This window comes from Ammospiza nelsoni, chromosome Z, assembly GCF_027579445.1.
Source record: "Ammospiza nelsoni isolate bAmmNel1 chromosome Z, bAmmNel1.pri, whole genome shotgun sequence".
Classification (NCBI taxonomy): Eukaryota; Metazoa; Chordata; class Aves; order Passeriformes; family Passerellidae; genus Ammospiza; species Ammospiza nelsoni.
In genome coordinates, this window is record NC_080669.1 from 27,395,275 (window position 1) to 27,416,098 (window position 20,824).

The window sequence follows — 20,824 nt, forward strand, 5'->3', positions numbered from 1 at the left end:
ATTCCAGTATGAAAAAAAAAAAAACTCAGCAGCACTAAATTTAAACTTATCATGGCTCAAAGTTATACTGTAATATCAAAGAATACCAATGAAACTTAAATACACAAATATTTACATCAGGATGCATGTCAAATTCTAAGACAAAAACTTTTAATACAGTTTGAGACTTGAAATTAAAAAAAAATCTGGAGATTATTTCCTGTGGAATCACCGCTACAAAACAGTTCAGAAAAGTTACCTTAATTTTCTGATTGGACTACCCAGGACAGTTGAGTGGTAAGGAAACATATGTATCTGCAGTTCCCTGGCTGATCTGTGTATGTACACATGGTAAGTGTACAAGGAAACCTCATGCTCTGAACTCATAAGGTGACAGTGTACCTTAGATTTGAGTTATACACATCACCTTTTGTAATTAACCAAGGATTTCCACTTCTACTCACACTCTCTGATAATGGGATATTACCACTTTGTAATTTTTCTTTTGCACAGTATTGTTTAAAAGCACTTGCACAACAATAAAAGATTTGCATTAAGTATAAAAGGCTGTCCTTAGCTAGCCAGTTCAAAGCTAATACATTTGTAAGTCACTGCTTGCATATGTAGTATCCTGTAACTGTAAGATTAGTACTAATATAACTTGATGTTTTTAGGAAGCATTGGGTCAGACATACTTGCAGCGCTTCTAAAGGAATTGAAAAAATAGAGTCACAGCACTGTTCTCACAGCATAATTGAATACAGAAATTGCTATCATCCTGGGATAATGTTTTGCAGGAGATCAAAGAGAAGGAAGACTTATGCAAACTAAGATTTTCATGTGGGGATCAAGCTGTTTTAAGACATTTTTTTTAAACCTGTGAGAGTGAGTGGTGATCACAAAAAGTAGAAACATTGAACATCGAACAGTGGAGAAGCGAGGGAAGACCTCATGGTTAAGACAACATTCTTCACAGGAAGGACAGTCAGGAATAAGTGACTAGCCACAGAAAGAATTTAAGATAGTGTATCATATACAGGAATTATATTTTTTCCGGTGAAACCTTTCTGGTTTGATATTTTTCCACAAATTAGTTGCTTTTTGTTTTTAAACTCTGATAGAAAAATTGCTCAACAGCATAATATAATTGGCAGTTTGAGCAATAACAAGAGATAATCCTTCGAGGGATATTCATTGCTTTAGGACTTGCGTGTTTACTGACTTATAATAAAATATAAAACATGTTTCATAAGAATGGAAAACTGTCTAACAGCCCAAAATGGGGCCCAGAATTATATTTTGGTTTTCCTTCTGGTGTCCACTCAATATTAGAAATGAAATTTGACAACTGCAATCTTTTCCTCACCAGCTAAAATATTTACTAATCCCTTGACTTGAACATAGATCAATAACGCTAAAAGCAAAAACATCAAGCCTCTTCTGTTCCTGCAAAAACTCACAAACTACTCCCTCAAAAGGCCCAGCAATGAAAACCAAGAAAAATGTTTCACTTGTATTAAATGTAAGTGCATTAAATGGCTAATAAATGTTTGAGGGCCAACTGCTGTAACTTGAATAATAAAAACAAGGTAATGGATTATTCACCACGTGTTAAGCTTCCCCTTCAACAGTCTATTTCCTTATAATCCTAGCAAAAATGTTTTCTGCAACATCAGTGTGTCTTTCCTTTCAGCACTTGCAATCTCCCTCAGAAATTACCTAAAGACCACTTTTCTACTGCTTGTGCGTTCTCACTCAGCACCTATTCCCATGCTGTCTGAGCTTCTGCTAGGGCTTAAAACAGCATGGCTAACATCAACCATATGTTGTTTGTACTTTCATCCTTCCCCCAGGGAGGCAATGTATGTAAAGAGCTCTGTTTTCAAGGTGGTTTGCTTTTATTGTTATTGTGGGTTTTTGTGGCCCAGGTGAAAAATTATTTTATCCGAGATTTGGTCCAAAACATGGAAATTTTTTTCAGACTCATCCTGACAAACTGAGTCAGCAGTGTTCCCTTGGCGGGTGGCAGAGCACACTCAAGGGTGTTCCATGTGCTGCTACAGTATTACCTTCTGGGTGGGAGATGGTCTTACCCCAGTCACAGCAGTGTCAGGGTCAGAGATAAAGCTCCAATAGCCAGAGTTTCTGGTGGAAACCAGAGACAGAACTACTTATGAACTTGGCTCAAGGCACCAAGCAGGGAAATATTAAATTTCTGAGCACTATTAAGGCTAAGATCTATGTACAGTGAGTATGGTATCCTAAATCTGTGGTGTATGCATATTTTTTCTGTCATTAATGCACTAAATCATAGATGTAGTCTAGAAAATAGGGGATGCATGCTATTCTGAGCCTTTTTCTACACACCTTTGTGTTTTGTGGGTTTTCTGTAAGGTTGGTTGGTTTTTTTGTTGGTTTTTGTTTTGTTGGATTTCTTTAAACAGAGCCAGTCCATATAGTTCAGAGCTCTGATATGTTTTTCACATTTTTTTCTGATCTCCATGATTATTTTGATTTGTCTTCTCTGAAATTGCTCTAACTAGCTGAGCTTGAGCAGCTCCTGACTGCTACAATATTTTCATCAACAAAGCACATGAGATAATGTTTATAGTTGTTTCTAGTGAACACACTGACAATGTGCTGCACTTGGAGGTCAAAAAAATATTTGAAAATCCCCTTATGACAGATATAAGCAACACAATTGTATTTAATATTTCAGTTTCATCTTTACAATACATTGTCTGTTTCTTAACTTTTAGGCTAAAGGGCCCAAATTATTAGAAATACGCTTACTGATCAGAAATGCATTTTATTAGCCTCCTAAAGAATAAAACACCATAAATACAGAGAAATATATGTTTGAAAGAAGCTTCAGCAGCTGTCTAATGCGTGCTACAGATTTTCCAAATGGAAAACTAACATAACAGTTTTTCATTAAAATTACACAACTAAAAATAGACACGATATCAAGAATAAATAGTACATTTTTTTCCAGTGAAACATCACTGTGCCCCAATCTAAAATTCCCCTAACAATTGCTCTGACACACTTTACATATTGAACAGATTTTAAAGAAGTATGTTAGTATTACTCTTGCCTTTTGTCCATTGATGTAGTTTCTAGGTATTGGATCAAGTCTGCTAACCAATCCCACACAAGTTCCATATACTTTAAAAATAATTTAGTTGCAATGATTGATGACATCTGTAACTTTTACTTTCCTTCAACATTGTTGCACGAACTCAATGTTCAGTGCCTTCAGTGCACTGCCTCTTGCTGGCAGCAGATGTCCCCATGTACGCAACATTTTGCATCTGTAAAAAAGCCTATTTGCAAAATGGCATGTTTTCATCTGCTGAGCAACATAATGTTTTTACTTCACTGATTTCCACAAAGGTCTGAGAATAGGCAAAATGTGTTGGTTCTATGTTTGTGTAAATGTAAGACTGAAGGATCAGGAGAAAATACTACAATTCTGTAAATCTTAATTCAGTTTTCACTTTATGCTTTCAAACAAACATACAAAAAAAAACAAAAAAGGAGGAGGATTATTCTTAGGTAACTTTTCCAATTTGCCACAAAAATAATGAGTCAATCTTCTTCCCTGGGATTCCTTGGTTGGTATATTTCATTTCTAACACAGAATGTGAATTTTTGTAGTTGATTCCCTAGAAACCCATCCTCACATCCTGGTTTTGGCAGTTTAAGGATCCAAATCAGCAAGCAAGTACAAAAACTGGAGAAGTTTGGATTTTATGTCTTTTACTTAACCCTGCATTTTTGAGAGTAGCTAAATTTCCAAGTGTGCACTACTTAACTAAGGAAAGTTTTCCACTTTGGATACCAGGACACTACGGCTCTTCTAAGATAGTGAGAGCAAGAGTAATCCTCCTGAGTCAGTGATTGCAGACAACTGGCTGCTAGAGCTACTTCAGTGAGGTTATAGAAGTCTACAGCACTCAACAAAAATTGCTTTTTTGTTGAAACCTCAGGATCTACCCAACAATGATATTCTTTCAAACCCTGCTTATTCTTTCAAACCCTTAAACATTTGTGTGGTTAAGGGCAGGGAAGAGGGGCAGTGACTAGCCTTGTTTCTGTAGCTAGCTACATGTGTCCAATTTTGGTCAAAATATTTAACAGAAAAATCACTTGGAAAATGTACTGTAATTTTGCAAATGTTTTTAAGCATCTTTTTCTCCATATGGAATAAAGAAGTGTCTGGGAATGCTGGTGCCACAATTCCAAATTCTTATTGTCTCACTCACTTCCTGATGAGATCCATATACAAAAAGCCTTGAAATGTGAAATGACTATAAAAGCTCCTATTGCAAAAGCCACTCGTTTCACGATAAGACTATTGACAATTAAACAATGTGTTATTCTTCTTCCACCAGCTGTGCTTGGAGCAGAAAGAAACATGGGCAATGTTACAGCATCACAAAACTGAACATGAAATCTTCAGGCACTACTTAAATGCCACAGAATTTAACAAGTGGCTTTCTTCTCTTTCTACATAACTACAAACATATTCCAATGAATAATGGCAAGACTTTTTACCTACCAGGTACAGAAGGAACTAAGATTTGCTTATAAGTACCTCTAAATGTTATCAATTGTTTTCTGACTTTGATGAAATGTGAATGTTTTATAATTGGAAAAATGTGGCAAGCTTAGGAAGACAGAAAGTGATTGAGTTACTTTACTTCCTGGTTTTGATAGCAATTAACAGAGCTGGTAGAATTGATCAGCTTCTTTGTATGGAAATTCAGCAAGAAGTAAATTTTCCAAGGGCAAATAATTTACCAGACATTTCTCCAAATTTTTTGCCTCCCACAAAGGATCAACTATTTGCATTTGGATCAGTCAGTGATCCCTGTTACAGACACAAGTTGAAGAAAGTAATCTCTCATCTCACGCTCTTTTCCAGTTGTGAACTGCCCTGAGAGTGAACACGTTTGTCCTTTCCTGTCTTCTGGAAAAATCAATCATTATATCTGGAGTTGTTCCATTTACTATGTTTAAGCAAATACAAACTGCTTATAAGCTGCTTTTTCATCTTACATATTAATTAAGACTACTGTTGTCTTTTAAAATAATAACTCAGAATCTAATTCAGCAGTATAGAAATAAAATTTGCAAAGAAGAATTAGCAACTGAAAATCAGCTTGCTTGTTTTCAAAACCAAAAAGACACAAGCTAGGTGAGCTCCAGTCCACTGTGTTCCTCAGAAACCTATTCTAAGACATCAGCAGTCCTATTTTTAATGTGAATATTTAAGTGAAAAAATAGTATAAATGGGAATTTATATTGAAAATATCCTACCATTAGAACAACAAAATTGAAGCCATTTTCTTCAAGAAAAGGGGGAAAAATCTGTCAGGGTAATTCAGGAATAATTAGGAGAATATTCAGATGGAGCACAAGATATGATGTGACAATTTTTTCACTTGAAACTGTTTACTAGCTTCAGCTACTAGAGCTGAAGCAAACTGTTACAGCAAACTGTTTTCCAAATATCTTACAGAAGTGAAGCTGTAAACCCATTGTTTTGTGATACACTTTGAAATTCTGAAAAGCTTCAAAAACAAGTTATTCTTCTTTGATTTCAGCAGACTTAGGTTTTCAGAGGTGTCAGAAAGGTAAGATTCTGTCTTGTAAGGGCAACAATCACCCATTTACAAGGACTTCATTGTTCTCTCAATACCCTGTTCAGGTCTCTCTGAAAGCTACATTTCAACAATTACCCTACGTTTGGAAAGTCTTTGGAGGGGTTCTCAGTCGCTTTATTCCCCAACATTATAATTTTCTCTAGTTTTATTTTATCTTTTAGATGTTGACAGCTTACAATTACTTTGTTTTGTGAAATACCTGGGGTGACTGTGGAGAACAGAGATTGTATTCCACAAATTTGCTATGAAACAGTAGTTGAATGCAGAACTGTGCTTTTACTCAGGCCTTGCTCAGGTAAAACCATATGATTTAAAAGCCAGGTAAGAATTTAAATGCTCGAAAGGGCATTGGTTTATCAATTAAAAAATGTTTTTAGTCACATCTGGTCTGAATTTGTAGATGTGGCAACTCTCTGAGTTACAAATATATGCAAGGTGTTGCCTGTCAGACTAGACTAACTCTGCCAACACACGCACACACATTTTACCTATAACTACAAAGAATTTCAACTAGTGCTCTGGTATGCATTACACGGACCTGCAAACAATACAGTGCTTTTCTGTTCTTCAGTATATTGGCAAGAATGATGATCTGGTGAAGGAATACTTTGTACTTTTATGGATGAAATTTAGTTGCCTCTTCCACAGGCATTTTTACATATGTACCTTCAGGGAAGCAAACTCCATGGTGAACACTGTGCATTAAAAAGTTGAAGTTTCCATGACTTTTCAAACTTCTCTCTACTCTGATAACATCACCTGAATGCTGTTGTTTCTAAAATCAAGTATGCTAGTAAGACACACTGCAGACAGCAATTTTACCATTAAAATACAGAGCCACCTAAACAGCAAAGGAGCTGAACTGAAGACGGCACAAAGACAAAAGTCCCACCATTTGTAGAAGGTGTCAGGGGATGCATTAGTAATCAATGCTTGCTTTAATCAGCACGATGGCGTTACTAAGAGCACATTATTCTGCCTACCTCAGTGGCAAAACCCTGTCATTATGGAGAAAAAGATTGTGTCATCACAGACAGCTTTATCTACTCTCAAAGCTCCTGGAAAGCGTTTGTGAAGATCTACAGTTTGCTTAAATGCTTAACTTGAAACAAACATTTAGACTGAGGTGGTTAAGAGAGAATAGGATTCTAAAATGCTTCAATGCCCTGCAGTGTTACATGGATGTAAGAATCTACCAGATATTGAGCCATGTGAGCCACAATGAAGGTAAGACCAAAAGCTGGTTTTGCTTTTAGCAAAATCTGCAACTATCTGCCATTTTTCTATTTTTTCCCATGGCAGACAAAAATAGTCACTGGACAAAGCACAATTTCATCCTGGTTTTAATCTGAGTTCTGCAATATAGCAGGCCTCAAGAAGTTCAATAGTTCTTTATCTATTTTTCATCACAAAGATTTGCTGTCAACTAACTGTGGCAGAATGAGACGGCTAAATCTGTTGTTAATATTCAAATATGATCAGCTTACTGAATGAATTTAACATTCATATCTGTGGCTCCTGAGCCAAACCAATTCACTAAGACTGGTTCTGGAAGATAGGAATCTATTGCATTTCTGTGTATCAAGAGGAAAAAATCACCACTTTAATCTTAAAAATTCAGCTTTAAATCCACACTTGGTTCCCATGAGATTTGCTACATCTGAACCACACTCAAAAGCTAATTTTAGGGAACACTTACAATCTTGCAATCACAGTCCAGTACAGGAAAGAGCTTGTCTTTGATATGGATACCACTTTCACACACTCTGTAAGTCCTCTTGTGACCGTAGTAGGATGTAGCCACTACCTATAATAATATGATTGTGCGGTCACCTATTCACCTTCCTATTATTTGCAAACAAAATCTACAATAAACACTGCAGAATTTTCGAAAAAAAAAATCATCTTGCTTCAAAAGACACCTGTATCTGACAACAACAACCAAATTCTCACTTCATCTCACCTTATTTTTAGTGTATCCTTCTCCAAGGCATCTAGCTGCAATTATGTGAAGACTGCATGCATCACATTTTCATGTTTCTGAGTACAGAGATTACAGGCCCTATGCCTCATAAAAACCTTCAAGTAATGGTTCCAGTGTTTGTTGTTGCAGAAGTCATTAGAGACCCCACTTTTATACAAGACAACAAGTGGATAGCAGTGCTGTAAAAGTAGAGGGGTTTGTACAAACCAGTGTGACCTTCATGTAAACACACAGAGGCTAAAGGTCTATTTGGGTTCCATTTGCACATGGCTTTTACCTAGTCAGAGCACCAGCAGATGAAATACTCCTTTGAAATTTCTACATCAAAACAGTAAGTATGGAAAACACTGATGGCAAGAGAGTTTCTAAGACACTTTGTATGAGGCTGGAGTCAAATTCTTCAGGTAAATAAATGTAATTGATGCAGGATTGATATCCCTTTGCTTCTCTTCCAGTTTCATTCTTATGAGAAGGGGCCTGCATGATAATGGCTAAAAGATATGTAGAATATGAACCTTTGGAGCCAAACTTCATGAACTTCTGTTGGAAGTTCATACTGGCAGAATTTATGCCAACTGTGGTTTCATTTCTCATCTTGGAGGTCTCAAGCTCTACCTTCCCTACAGTGCATCTTGCATGTGTTACCCAAAATTCCTATCTGATTAGTCCATTATACCACTTAGAAACAGCATATGAAAATTACTTTTCAGCCTAGAAAAACCCAGTCTCATGCAGACCCATGATGTTATTACTTATCACTCTGCATATTGAATCTAGTCATTTTGGACATTTTGTATGTGATGAGATTGACAGCATTTCAAAACATGCTGCATTACTTATTTTGGCTGAATTACTCTTCCTGTGGTGATCTTGACTTCATTATGGTCAATCTGTTTTAACTCCATCAAAATGATTTTGAGTACAAGTCTGCTTATAATGTCTGCTATGTTTCTAATTCAAATGTGCTAAGAAAAACAGCAATTAGTCAATTCACTATAAGCAAAAGTGGGACAAGAAGAAGAGAACATAAATTTCAAATGTTCTGCTAATACAATGCTTATGTTGCTAAAATAGAAGAGATTAGACTGCACAATTTGGAGTAAAAAATGTGCTGTTTGGACTAAGGTTTTGAAGTAGAGAGTGGACAGCAGTTCAGTTGCATATTGAGGTGAGAGAGAGAAACAAACGAGTCACACATCTAGTGTGTTCTGCAGCAGGGACAACCAACCCAGGTGGAAGTTCTGGCTGCAAATACCAATCTGAATAAATCTGAAGGTTTGAATGAGAGATATGTGAGATCTAACCACACAGGATACAAAATCTAATTCTGCAACAGAAATACTGCAACACCACATAAGGTAACTGGTTCTCTGCAAGGCAAACACTCTCATTTAAATTGCGTATGTTCTGTCAATGGTCCCCACAGCTCTTACAAATTCCTAATACAAGTTTTCTTTAGTTATCACAGAACTAGGCCTACCTAGTGTAAATTCCATTTTAAGATGGTTAGTTCAACCATGTACTGGAAATTTCAATGCTTAGTCCAGTGCTGCCAAGCCCACATGGAGAACAAGCATTGAGAAGACGTGTAGACAGGAGGCAGACTGCTATGCCTATATCTATCTCTCTGACAAGTAAACTTTTCATTGCAAAGGCCCACCTTTGGCTGAAAATACCTTAAAAGGAAGATTCTGGTCATTTTTACATGGTTCCAGTAGTCATTAAGTCCAAACAGTCGAGGTTAAGTTTGGTCCTTATGGTATGTCAGGAAAACATTACAGCAGTTCCACTTTATGCCACTTAGTCACTACAATTGTTCAAGGTGCCATGAAAGACTTGAGAACAGCTAGAATCCACCAGTGCTTTGACCATTAGGTGCTCTTATTCTTACACAAATCTTGTGTTAAAGGTTGAGATCTCCAGATGTTTTCCATGCAGACCTTAGACAGGTTTCTGCTTTCTAATTTAATAATTAATTCAGAGCTAATTCACTATAGAACTTGGATTAAGCACATTTCCAAGATGCAATAGATTTAGATAACACAAAGTTTATCCTGTGCTCTGCTGGCCTTGTGCACAATTGCTCCTCCACATATTGGGTAAACGACAGAACCTGATATTCCAGTTTTTCTTGGCACTTGCACAGTACTCTTGCAACATCTTTGGGCTTCCCATTAGGAGTTGGGACACAGCTTCTGGCTTAACCAACAGCTTTCAACTGACTTAGAAAGTTTTCTGTGTGCTTGCTGCCAGCATCATCTCAGTGGAGCATCAAGTTACAAAGACTAAAAAAGACTAACTAGTATTATCCTGCTATTCCCCTTGCCATTTTGGGATTGCTTTCCCAACACTTTCTTTTTATTGTTTTTTTATAATTTTTTCAGAGTAGTCACAAAGCCAACATGTTACAACTAAGCGCACTAAAACCACAATAATCCAAACTAAGCTTTCATCACCTAGAATGTGTCAGAATAGCAGCAAACACTCCCTTTATATCCTTAATCTCCGACACCATCATCCCCCTTCTGTGTGTGTGGTTGGAGAAGGCAGGGGAGAAGTAAATGACCCTCAGGAACTTCTTCCACCTGTTCCCACATTTCTCTGCCTACCATACACATATCTCCGACACAGCAACACAATTAAGATGGCACCAAGTACCACCATCCCTTCACAGTTATGTGCCACTTCCCAATGCCATTCTCCTCTTCTCAGTTGATACCAGACCAATAGAAGCTCTGACTGTGTATGTCATACTTGACAAAGCAAAAATGAAGAAGCCAGAGGAAGAACTATTAGAGCAAAGAGGACAGAAAAATAACTGGCACTGGCTACATCTGTGGTCGGAAAAAAAAATCCTTAGCCATACTAAGTCCTATTTTTCAGTTTCTGGAGTGACCACAGGACTACAGCAGATAGCTGGAATTCCAGTGTTGACCCAGGGGAACTGAGCTGGGGATTCAAAGCAGCGTGTGAGAAATGAGTGGGCTGGTGAGGAAGATCCAGGATAAGAGTGATTTAGAAATACTGTGCAAATGGACAATATGGAGGGAATACAGAATTTGAAACACACAGACTAGGAGTTCTTATAGGGCACTATCTCAATAGCTTTCATCAGGTCTTTAATTTCAGAGATATTTTTCCTCTCCCCTTTCTTTCTGTCATAAACTGCCATTGTGAAGGATTTATCCCTTTACCTCCCTCGCTTTATTACTGTCAGAACTAAAGCAGCCTAAGGCAATTAGCAGCAGAGGCACTGTGTTGAAACAATGAAACTGCTGAGCAATAGGGATAAGCTCACTATTATGAGGGACCCAGCGCTATGATAATCCTGACCAGGACCTCTGAATCCACTGCCAGAAGAATTACTGATTAGTATGTTACTAACGTCACTGCATTTCATGCTGGAAACAATTTATCCAGTGTTTCACATACCAATTTCTTAGTCTCCCAATGGTACATATATATGTCAAATACTGAAAGTCAGAATCTGATGAGAACAGAGATGTGACTCAACCTGCTGCCCACCAAGACAACTCATGCGGCCCACTCTTCTGGGGGCAATTTGGGACTGCATACCAGACACATTTTTTGAGGCTGGTAGCAGCAGCCATCTCCCAAGAGACCAAGACTCCAGCATGACACAATGGCCACAGAAGTATTAAACAGTGAAGGCAAGTCTTCATGCAGCTAAAAGCCAAAAGACATATTTATTGTCTCCCTTGAGTTTTCAGATAGATTCAAACCATATATTTCTCTTTATTGTGCAGAGATTGGAATTTGACAAGTATATAATTAAGTTCAGAAACTCAGGGAGATTAACTACTATGCATTTCAAGTAGTATGAAAGTGAAGTCCACTGATTTTAACTATCCACTACTGTAAAATTGAAAGCTACTGTTTGCCTGTACTTAGCAACAGCCACAAGGTTTTTGCTATCAACTGTTTCATTAACTGTTGCCCCAGGTTTCTCTCACCCAACCACGGTGAAGACTTGTGAGTGAAAACCCAAGGGGTGTGCTTCCATTCTGTTGTCCAAGATGACCATCAGAGACACTCCACAGTTGTATAGCTCTACAGAAACCATTCTGAAACATTGCCTTTAACAGCTACCTCACTTTCTAAGCAGTCTTTTTTCCAGTTGCCCCTCTTCTCCACTGACTTTTAGCCAGTTGCTCAGGTGCTGCACAGCTACGCACAGTGACTTACTCATCTCCCCACACCCAGGTGCATCTGTGGGGAGAGTTCAACACTACTCTTTTTTTCACATGGCATTTAACTCTCCCCAGCAGTCTTTGGCTTTTAGGGCCACTCACTTTGGCAAGACTCTTAATGCAGTGATTTCTGCTCTTATTTGAACTTACCCATTATTTCCACTACACTCAGGTTTTACTTTTGCTGCTCCTTTCATTCGCCAAGTATCTGAGCAATTGTTCCTTCCAGTGATGAATTCACCAGTTACAGATACGGAGGTGTCAAACGTAATATTTGTGGATGAGACACAAAGGCACAGGATGTGCCCCTTGCCCCATTGCAAGGCAGTGCCCCATTGCAAGCACCTAGGGCAGCGTGGGGCTGAGGAAGCCTGTGTGTGTGGAGGAAGCAGCACCAAGCTAACTCCAGCAAGTTCAACCAGGCATGAAATGTGGTGAGGAAGTACATATTAATATATCCATGTTCATCTTCTTAGGCAAGTCCAATTTGTAGCTAATTTTGTTTAGTCAACACTGAAGGGTGCATCTATGTATATAAGTGTTTAAAGAGGGTGACAGAAAGGGAATGGAGTCAGGCTGTTCTCAGAGGCGCTGAGCAACAGGACAGGAGGCAATGTTACAGAGGAAACTGTAACACAGGAATTTCCACCTGGATGTGAAAACTTTACTGTGCACTGGAACAGGCTGCACAAAGAAGTTGTGGAGCCGCCCTTATTGGAGAGATCCAAGAACTGTCTGGACACAATCCCACGCTCTGGGATGGCTCAGCTTGAACAGGGAGGTTGGACCAGATGACCGGCTGTGGTCCCTTCCAATGTGACCGATTCTGAGAGTTAGTGATTCTCTGATGCAGCCTCGCTCCCTGACGAAGCTCTCCACAGGACACAGCAGGTTGGAGCGGTATGGGGGCAATATCCCGCGGCCCGGGACGCGCAGGGGAAGGCCGCGCACGGAGCCCCACAGGCGCCGCTCCCCTGAGGGCAGCGGGGGCCGCGCCGCCCGCAAGGGGGCGCTCTGCGCCCCGCCGGGCCCGCCCCGGCGCGCGTGGGCGGAGAGGCGGAAGCGGCGGCGCGGCCATGGCGGCGGCGGGCGTGGGGCAGCAGTGGGTGCTGGTGGAGATGGTCCAGGCTTTTTACGAGGTGCGGCCGGGCAGGCGCCCCGAGCGGGGCGGCCTGAGGATGGCTTGGGGCGCAGGGAGCGGGGAGGTGCCGCCGGAGCTGCCCCGGGAACGGCGGCGGTGGGCGGTGCTGGGTGGTGAATCGGGAGCTGGGTGCGGGTCGGTGCTGCGGGGTCGGGCTGCGCTCGCTGAATCGTGGGTATGTGTGAGTGCGCCACGGCTGTATACTGGAAATATACACGCACGTCTTGTTTCTAGTTTTAGTTTCTAGTTTTATAAAACGACGTTTAGGGCGTGTAGCAGAGCATGAAGCCTTAAGGTTCACAGGATTTTACTGGGGTCAAGGTTTGTAACTTAGAAATGTCGTTTGCAAAGGAAGAAACGGCGTTTAAATGTTTGGGCTTCAGTTCCCTCCTGGAAAACATCAGCTGTGCGTGTTTGTACCCAGGCTTTGTTTCGTGATGTTAAAAAGGATGTCCTGATGATAGGCGGTGTTTTTGTGTTCCTTCCTTTTTTGAAAGGGTGGTAACTTTTAAAGAGTGTATGCAAGATTTGCAGTCCAAATATAGAAGTGCTTGGCTAATGGAGCAGGTAGCATGCTCTAGTGCACTGAATCTAGGATAATTGTAGGCACTGAAAAGCACAGAGACTTCAGTGGGAGTATAATGTGTGTTCTTTAGATGTCCTGTCATACGTGTTATGTACGTATTCTTAATATGTTTAGTAAACAGAAACGTACTCTGCAATAGGTAGCATTTGTTATTTGCTGTTTAATATGCCATAGGACTCTTTACTGGTTTTAAAAGCTTGCATCCAATTTACTTTAGTTTCTGGATGTATGGTGAGTTCTGCTTTGTTGGCAGGTCAGATACCTCCAAAAATGTTGATGTGTGGGAGCAATTCCCCTGACTTGAAGAAGGAGTGTGCTCGTTTGTGTGCACTTTTAGTGTCTTAAAAATAATAGACAGGAGCCTTTCTGAAATGGAATAACTAAACTCATCATTAATCTTCACATCTACTTCAAACTAGCTGTGCCGCTAGAGTACACTGGTTTTTGTCCCCCAAACACTGAAAGAGGATAACTTTAACTTGCATCAGCTCTGGTTTGCTTTGTGTGTTCCCAGACTTTGTGTCCACACAAGAGAGTAAAGGACATAAGGACAAAGCTGTTTGAGCTCAGTTGTTTTAAACCTGATCAAAGTGCCTGGAAAACTGACTGAAGCTGCCTATAAGAACAGAATTGTCTTTCCTTGTAAATACTGGCTGTCCCTGCTGGTGGACTGTAGGTTACAGAAATGGAGATTTGTAGTGGCTTTGTATGGATCACACAGACTTTCAGGCTCTCAGGATACTTCTGCTTGTTTTGCAGGCTGCCTGTCTTCACAGGTGCTGGCTGGTGCAACCTGTATGACTTAATGGCCTTGAACAACAGACTAAATCCATTCAAACTTGAATTAATAGCTACAAGTAATAGCTGAAAAACATTCCACTTTCATATAGTTAAAATTTTTACTGATTTAGAAATATATCAGCTGATGATCAGCTTTGGGTTTTATCTGGGTCTGCTAGTAGGGACAAAATGGTTGTATTGTGTCTGCTTCAAATAGAATTCTCTCTAGACTAATTTTTGTACTTTTGTTTTCAGGCTCCAGCTTACCATCTCATTTTAGAAGGCATTCTAATACTATGGATAATCAGACTTCTTTTCTCCAAGACATATAAACTTCAAGAGCGATCAGATCTAACACTTAAGGTATGATGAAAAAGTATTTCTCTTTAGAGAAACAGTTTGTAGCAATTGATGTATTAGGTGTTGAACCAATGCTGCATTATAAATGGTCCTGCTTTTTTTTCTTAACTTCCAAGGGTAAGCTTACTTTGGACTTGGGAACTGCTTGTTGCTTAAACGTGTCAGTTTGTGCTTTTAAAGTAGCACTGTGTTTGAGAGTCCGAGAAATAAGAAAACTGATATGACAATGACTCTTAAGCTATGAAAAGCTGTCATTAGCTCTACTCAATGGAGGGCTTTATTTTAAAAATGAAAGAGCTATGTTAAAAATGCCCACCAAGCAAAATGAACTGTAAAATTGTAGATGGTAGGAAAATGCTCAAGCTGTATATGTGGTGTCTATGAGTAATAACTCTGAGAGTTTACAGTGGGTTCCACAAAATTTGTAGTTTAGCAGCAGTTTTCTTCTTTTGCAATGTCATCCTGAGAAAATAAAAAGGCCATACTTGTGAAGACTGGAATTTCTTCTTGACTTCTGGCTGTAGACTATCACAAATGAATAAAGTTTGTTTTGAAGGTCTCCCTGGACTAGTTTCAGAGTAGTGATATCCCTTATAAATAGGATAAAATACTGAAATTTCTTCATGATACTACAGAAAGTTTGTGAAAGATATTTATGGATATATGCAATTCCTATCTATATCATGTGTTTGCATGCTTTTTGATCTTATTCTCACTAATGATGCGCATTAAGGGTTTGCACTTAGTGTAATTCATTAATGAGCAGGATGATGCAAGGACTGTAGGCACAAGTCTATAATTGTAAGCAAAACTGCAGGCAGAGTCCTCATTTGGAGAGCAGTTATTAAACGAGGTTAGAGTGTTCTGAAGAACACTTCACCAGGTATTTCTTGAGACAGCCGGCATGGCTTCACCAAGGGCAAGTCTTGCCTGACCAACCTAGTAGCCTCTCTGTGATGGAGTGAGTCCATTGGTGAACAACAGAAGGTGGACAGGTGTAATTTACCTGGATTTGTGTAAAGCCTTTGACTTGGTCCCCCTTGACATCCTTCTCTGTAAACTGGAGAGAAATGGATGTGATGGCAGGTGGATATGAAAGCGGTTCAACCGTCTCACCCCAAGGGTAGCGGCCGTTGTCTCTGAGTCCCAATGGACATCAGTGACAGGAGGTGTCCCTCAGGAATCTGTACTGGCATCACCGTTATTTAATATCTCAATTAATATCTTAATTAATTTAAGATCTTAGTTAATGGCTTAGATGATGGGATCAAGTGCACTCTCAGCAATTTTGCACATGACACCAAGCTGAGTGCTGTGGCTGACACACTCGAGGGAACAAGACAAAAAGTGGGTCCATGGGAGTTTCATGAGGTTTAATAAGGCAAAGTGCAAGGTGCTGCACCTGGGTCAGAGCAACCTCTGGTACCAGCACAGGCTGGGGATGAGCAGATGCAGAGCAGCCCTGTGAGAAGGGCTTGGGGGTGCTGGTGGGTGAGAGGCTGGACATGAGCCAGCCATGGGCACTCCCAGCCCAGAGAGCCAAACGTGTCCTGGGCTGCATCCAGAGCAGCGTGGGCAGCAGGGGAGGGAGGGGATTCTGCCCCTCTGCTCTGCTCTGGGGAGAGCCCACCTGGAACCTGCATCCAGCTCTGGGCTCCCAGCACAGGGAGGACATGGAACTGTGGGAGTTAGTCCAGAGGGGGCCACCAAGATGATGAGAGGGATGAAGCACCTCTATTATGAGAAAATGCTGAGAGAATTATTTGGGATTGATAGCCTGCAAAAGAGAAGGCTTAGGGATGACCTAAGTGCAGCCTTCCAGCTCCTGAAGGGACCTACAGGAAAGACAGAGGGACGCTATTTACAGGAGTATGTAGTGATAGTACAAGGGGGAATGACTTCAAAGTGGCAAGTTGAGATTAGATACTAGGAAGGCATTCTTTACTGTGGGCATGGTGAGGCACTGGCACAGATTGCCCAAGTAAGTGTTGGGTGCCCCCTATCCTTGGAAGGTGCTTAAAGCTGAATTGCATGGGGCTCTGAGCAACCTGGTCTAGTGGAAATTGTCCCTACCAATGGCAAGGATATTGGAATTAGATGGGCTTTATGACCTTTCCAACCCAAATGCTTCTACGACTGGAGACAGGAAGTGAACTAAGCAGGAGTCAACAGTGGCTGGTTCAGTTTTGTGCATGGAAGAGTTTGAATTGATCATGGGATACTTGAAGTTTGCCATCTGTGATAAGAATACAGAGGAGGAATGAATGCAAAGGGAGCTCCAGTGTGGTGAAACGCTGAGTGCTCATATCATCTAGGAAGACATGCTGCTGCCTTAATGTAAGCCCAGATTGTCCATCCAGAAACTAGTATAGTTCATCTACTTGAGTTTTTGTGCATCAGATAGTACTAATTTCTAGTATTTTGGAGGATACTTTTTTTTGGTTTTAAGTCATTCTCTCTGCAGTAGAAGGCAGGAAAAGGCTCTTTGCAACTCTAGGATAATTGGTGATCCCAAAAAGATGAAACCTGTCTTTTCCTTACAAAGTAAGAAATTGGCTCATATATCTCTATATGCTTCTTGGATTTTATCATGCAGTTGCAGGTCATCTTCTTAATTCATGACTGACCATTTTGCTGAAGCTGAGGAAAGAACGCAGACAAATCTCTAATAGTGCTGTGTGGGGAAGAAAATTTTTCTGTGTCTGTTTAACTGAGGGCAGTAAACAACTGGGAGACTGCACATGTAGCCAGTCTGCTACAGTGGAAGAAAGGGTTTAGAAAGGTGTCAGGAGGAAAAATGTGGAAATGGCTTAAGCTTAAATAACCTTACTTTTGCAGGATGACATTTATCCATAGTATTAGTATTAAAATTCTCTGTAAGGACAGCTGTTAACAGGCTTTCTGAAAAATAGAAGCATGCAAATATGTTACTGTTGTCATCATTTTGTTGAGATTTATAAAATCTTTTCTGAGGTTACAGGGTGAAAAGGAATGTGAATACTAGTAAAATGCAACCGGGCATCAAGAATTACCTTGTATATAGTCTAGATACATTGATTCACACTGCAGATTACAGACGCAAAAAGTTACAGAGTGCTGTGACCCGTATTGGAGTGAAGGGTTTGACTGTTAGACACCACTGGCTCGTTACCTTTATCTTGATGGCAAAAAAAAAAAAAAAATAGCATGGGTGAAATGCTCTTTGTTCTGATCCTGTGTTCAAGTTGGCTAGCCCCAAAGACAGTGCAAGTTAGAGTAGCAGACTCTATCACTGATCTTTGATGATGGAAGTAGTGGTTGCTTTAGGAAGAACTGTATTTGGAAGGGAAAGTCTTGTCTACAGGTTCAGTGAACGTAAGCATAAATGCAGTAGTGTCAATAGTGTGAATACATCTTCTACAGTTGAAGGAATTAAGCAAACTGATATATCAGAGTCACAGAATGATTCCATTTCTTCATCTACAGTTTTGGGAAGAGAGCTCATGTATTTTGTGTAGGGGAATAGCTGTGAACACAGAGAGAGACATGCCTTCTCCTTAAACTTAATGAAAAATCTGCACCTAATTGGCGCTAAATCTGCACTAGTCTGTGTTGTGGATTAACCCCAGTCGGCTTGAACGCTGCTCACAAAGCAAAGGAAGAGTAAAAGCAAGAAAATTTGTGAGTGAATGTAGAATTATTTAATAAGCAAAGGAAAGTGTAAGAAGACAGAAAACAAGACAAGTAATGTCGCACTCACCACCTCCAGTGGGTGGACCAATATCGGACAGTTCCCAAACAAAAGGTGACTAAATTCCTTAAAGCCTCTCTTCTCCTTTTTATTGCTGTGTGACATCATACAGTATGAAATCTATTTTTTATTAGTACAAACCTGATTTTGTTCTTTCACAATCTCTCAGGCATGCACCACTCTGTTCACTGTGGGAAGAGAGTGTGGACTGTGCAAAGGCTGTTCAGCAAGAAATAGAACTTTAGTCTTTTACCAACATTGTTTTGGTAAAAGACATACCAACATAGCAGCACTGTGTGAGCTGCTATGAAGGAAATTCCCACCATCACAGCCAGACCCAGTCCAGTCTGGTTCATACAATACAGGATCCATAAAGCCAGACTTCTGTGTGTGTGTTCATGTACATGTAGAAGCATGCCAGCTGTTCAGCAAGGAGACTGCTACTGGTTTGCTTTCTGTCTCCTTCTAGTTTGAGTCATGCTGTGGTGTCCAGTCTTTACCACACTGGAAAGAAATACCAGCTTACTCAGGTATAGCCACTGGAGACAGGCCTGCTCAGGTGGTAGAGCACACACTACTTTTGTGCCAGCCACTCATGTAATGGTACTGGAAGTTTCTTTGTGAGTTATTTTTGGGAATGCTGCCAGAGCAGAGCTGGCTCCACATAATAAATATTAAAGAATACAATTACTGCACAGCCATCTTAGTGGTCTGTTAGGACAAGTCAGTCCTGGGGAGCAAGAAGGAAATTATATATTGTGCAACCTAGTGCACTTAGGAGTCATGCTTCTAAAATCATGAAGAAATCCACCCTGATGGTGGATTCTAGGCTCAGTTAAATGTGTAGCAAGAGTACTGTGAAATCCAGTGCAGAAATCACCTTTCAACTGGCCAACTCTTATGCTTTGGTAATAGAGTTTGTAAGTATTCCTACTGCTTCTTTTAGAAAACATTATCTCCCAAATCTTTAATTAAAAGGTGGAGTGTTTCTTTGATACTGTAAGTTCCTGATAGTTCAGTGTTTTAGGAAACATACATAAGTCTATGGCTATACAGGGTGCTAGACATAGATTCTTATGGGCTTTCACACAAAGTAAAATGTGTAGAAAGTGACAAAGTGACAATGAGGACTGGAGTGGGCTGTAGAAGTTTGCATGGCAGCATTTAGCTATGTGTGAAAGGAAGGTTGTCCTGCAGGTCTGTTTGTCTTTCACTCTGCAATAAATGGTGATGTTACTGAGCTTTTCTCTCAAAATCTCTGAAGTACTAAGAGTCACATCTTCCCATTTGCAAATGGAAGGAATAGTTTTTTTCTTTGGTTTTAGAATTTCCACTAATAATTGCAGTAGTAGTGTGGGATGCATTTTATTTGAGTGATACTAGTCAGGAGGCTGGAAAATTGGAGACAAATGTTTAATGTGTGGCTGAGAAATACATTGACCTTGAGAGGTGTTTTGCAGGTCCAGCATAGACTAATCAGATGTTGTTCTATAGGGAATAGCAGAAGTAGTCTGCTTTTGTTAAGGTTTTCAGTAATTCTGAGCTGAGACTCCGTAAGTAGGTACAATTTCTCTTATGTATGGGCATACATAAATACTTTGAAAGAAAGAAATTTCTAACTGGCACGCCCATTATTTGTGCCAGTTTATCCCATTAGGTAACATGAGTCTAGGAATACTGTGAAATTAAAGACTTATTTGAGGACCAGTAAATAAAAAGTTTTATTAATATTTTGATATTAATGTAGATTATGTATGTGTGATATAGTTTCAGAACACTAATGCTAGCTAAGAACTGTTTTCATAAACAGAATTGCTACGTTTTCTTAAGAACCTGGGTAAACAAGGAAACTTTTTTAAATAATTTGGGTTGAATGTGTTTACACCCTAATATTTTCCTTACCCAAGGTATATGGCAATTAAAAAGTAAAATCCACAGTAGAATGCAACCACCCAAAACCATTGTATATGTATGGGTGGGTATCTGTGTGTATTTAGAAAAGCAGATTCTAGATATTTTTATGTGTAAATGTGCACAAATGAATTCAGGATTCTACTGCATGTAGGATTAGGCTTCAGAGAGCCAGAAAGTTCAGAGTCCAAGGGATACTGGGGCTGGAAAAGCCATGCCTAGGAGATCACAGCAAGGTACCAACATTGTTGCCTCCACACGGTTCTAATATGGGACACCCATGGAGGTGGGGACTTCAGCTTCTGCACCAAGCTTCCATTATGGTTAGGGTTCAGAGAGTCAGAAAGCCTAAAGCTAAATGTATAAAAAGGTATGTATATTGTAATTTATACGATATAGTTATGAGCATTTTAGAGATTATATTTTCATGTTTGTTATGTATTAGCTATAAAATAAAATATATACAATTT

General features: G+C 39.8%; 1 protein-coding gene across 1 annotated transcript in view; it reads left to right on the top strand.

Moving 5' to 3' along the window:
* The first annotated feature begins 12,900 nt into the window (after positions 1–12,900).
* The window catches only part of SPTLC1 (serine palmitoyltransferase long chain base subunit 1), a 35,073-nt gene continuing 27,149 nt past the window's right edge, over positions 12,901–20,824 (top strand). Inside the window, exons 1-2 of the mRNA XM_059491961.1 lie at positions 12,901–12,985; positions 14,609–14,716. Coding sequence (XP_059347944.1) covers positions 12,923–12,985; positions 14,609–14,716 — 171 coding nt within the window. The 5' untranslated portion in view covers positions 12,901–12,922. The remainder of the gene's footprint in view (positions 12,986–14,608; positions 14,717–20,824) is intronic.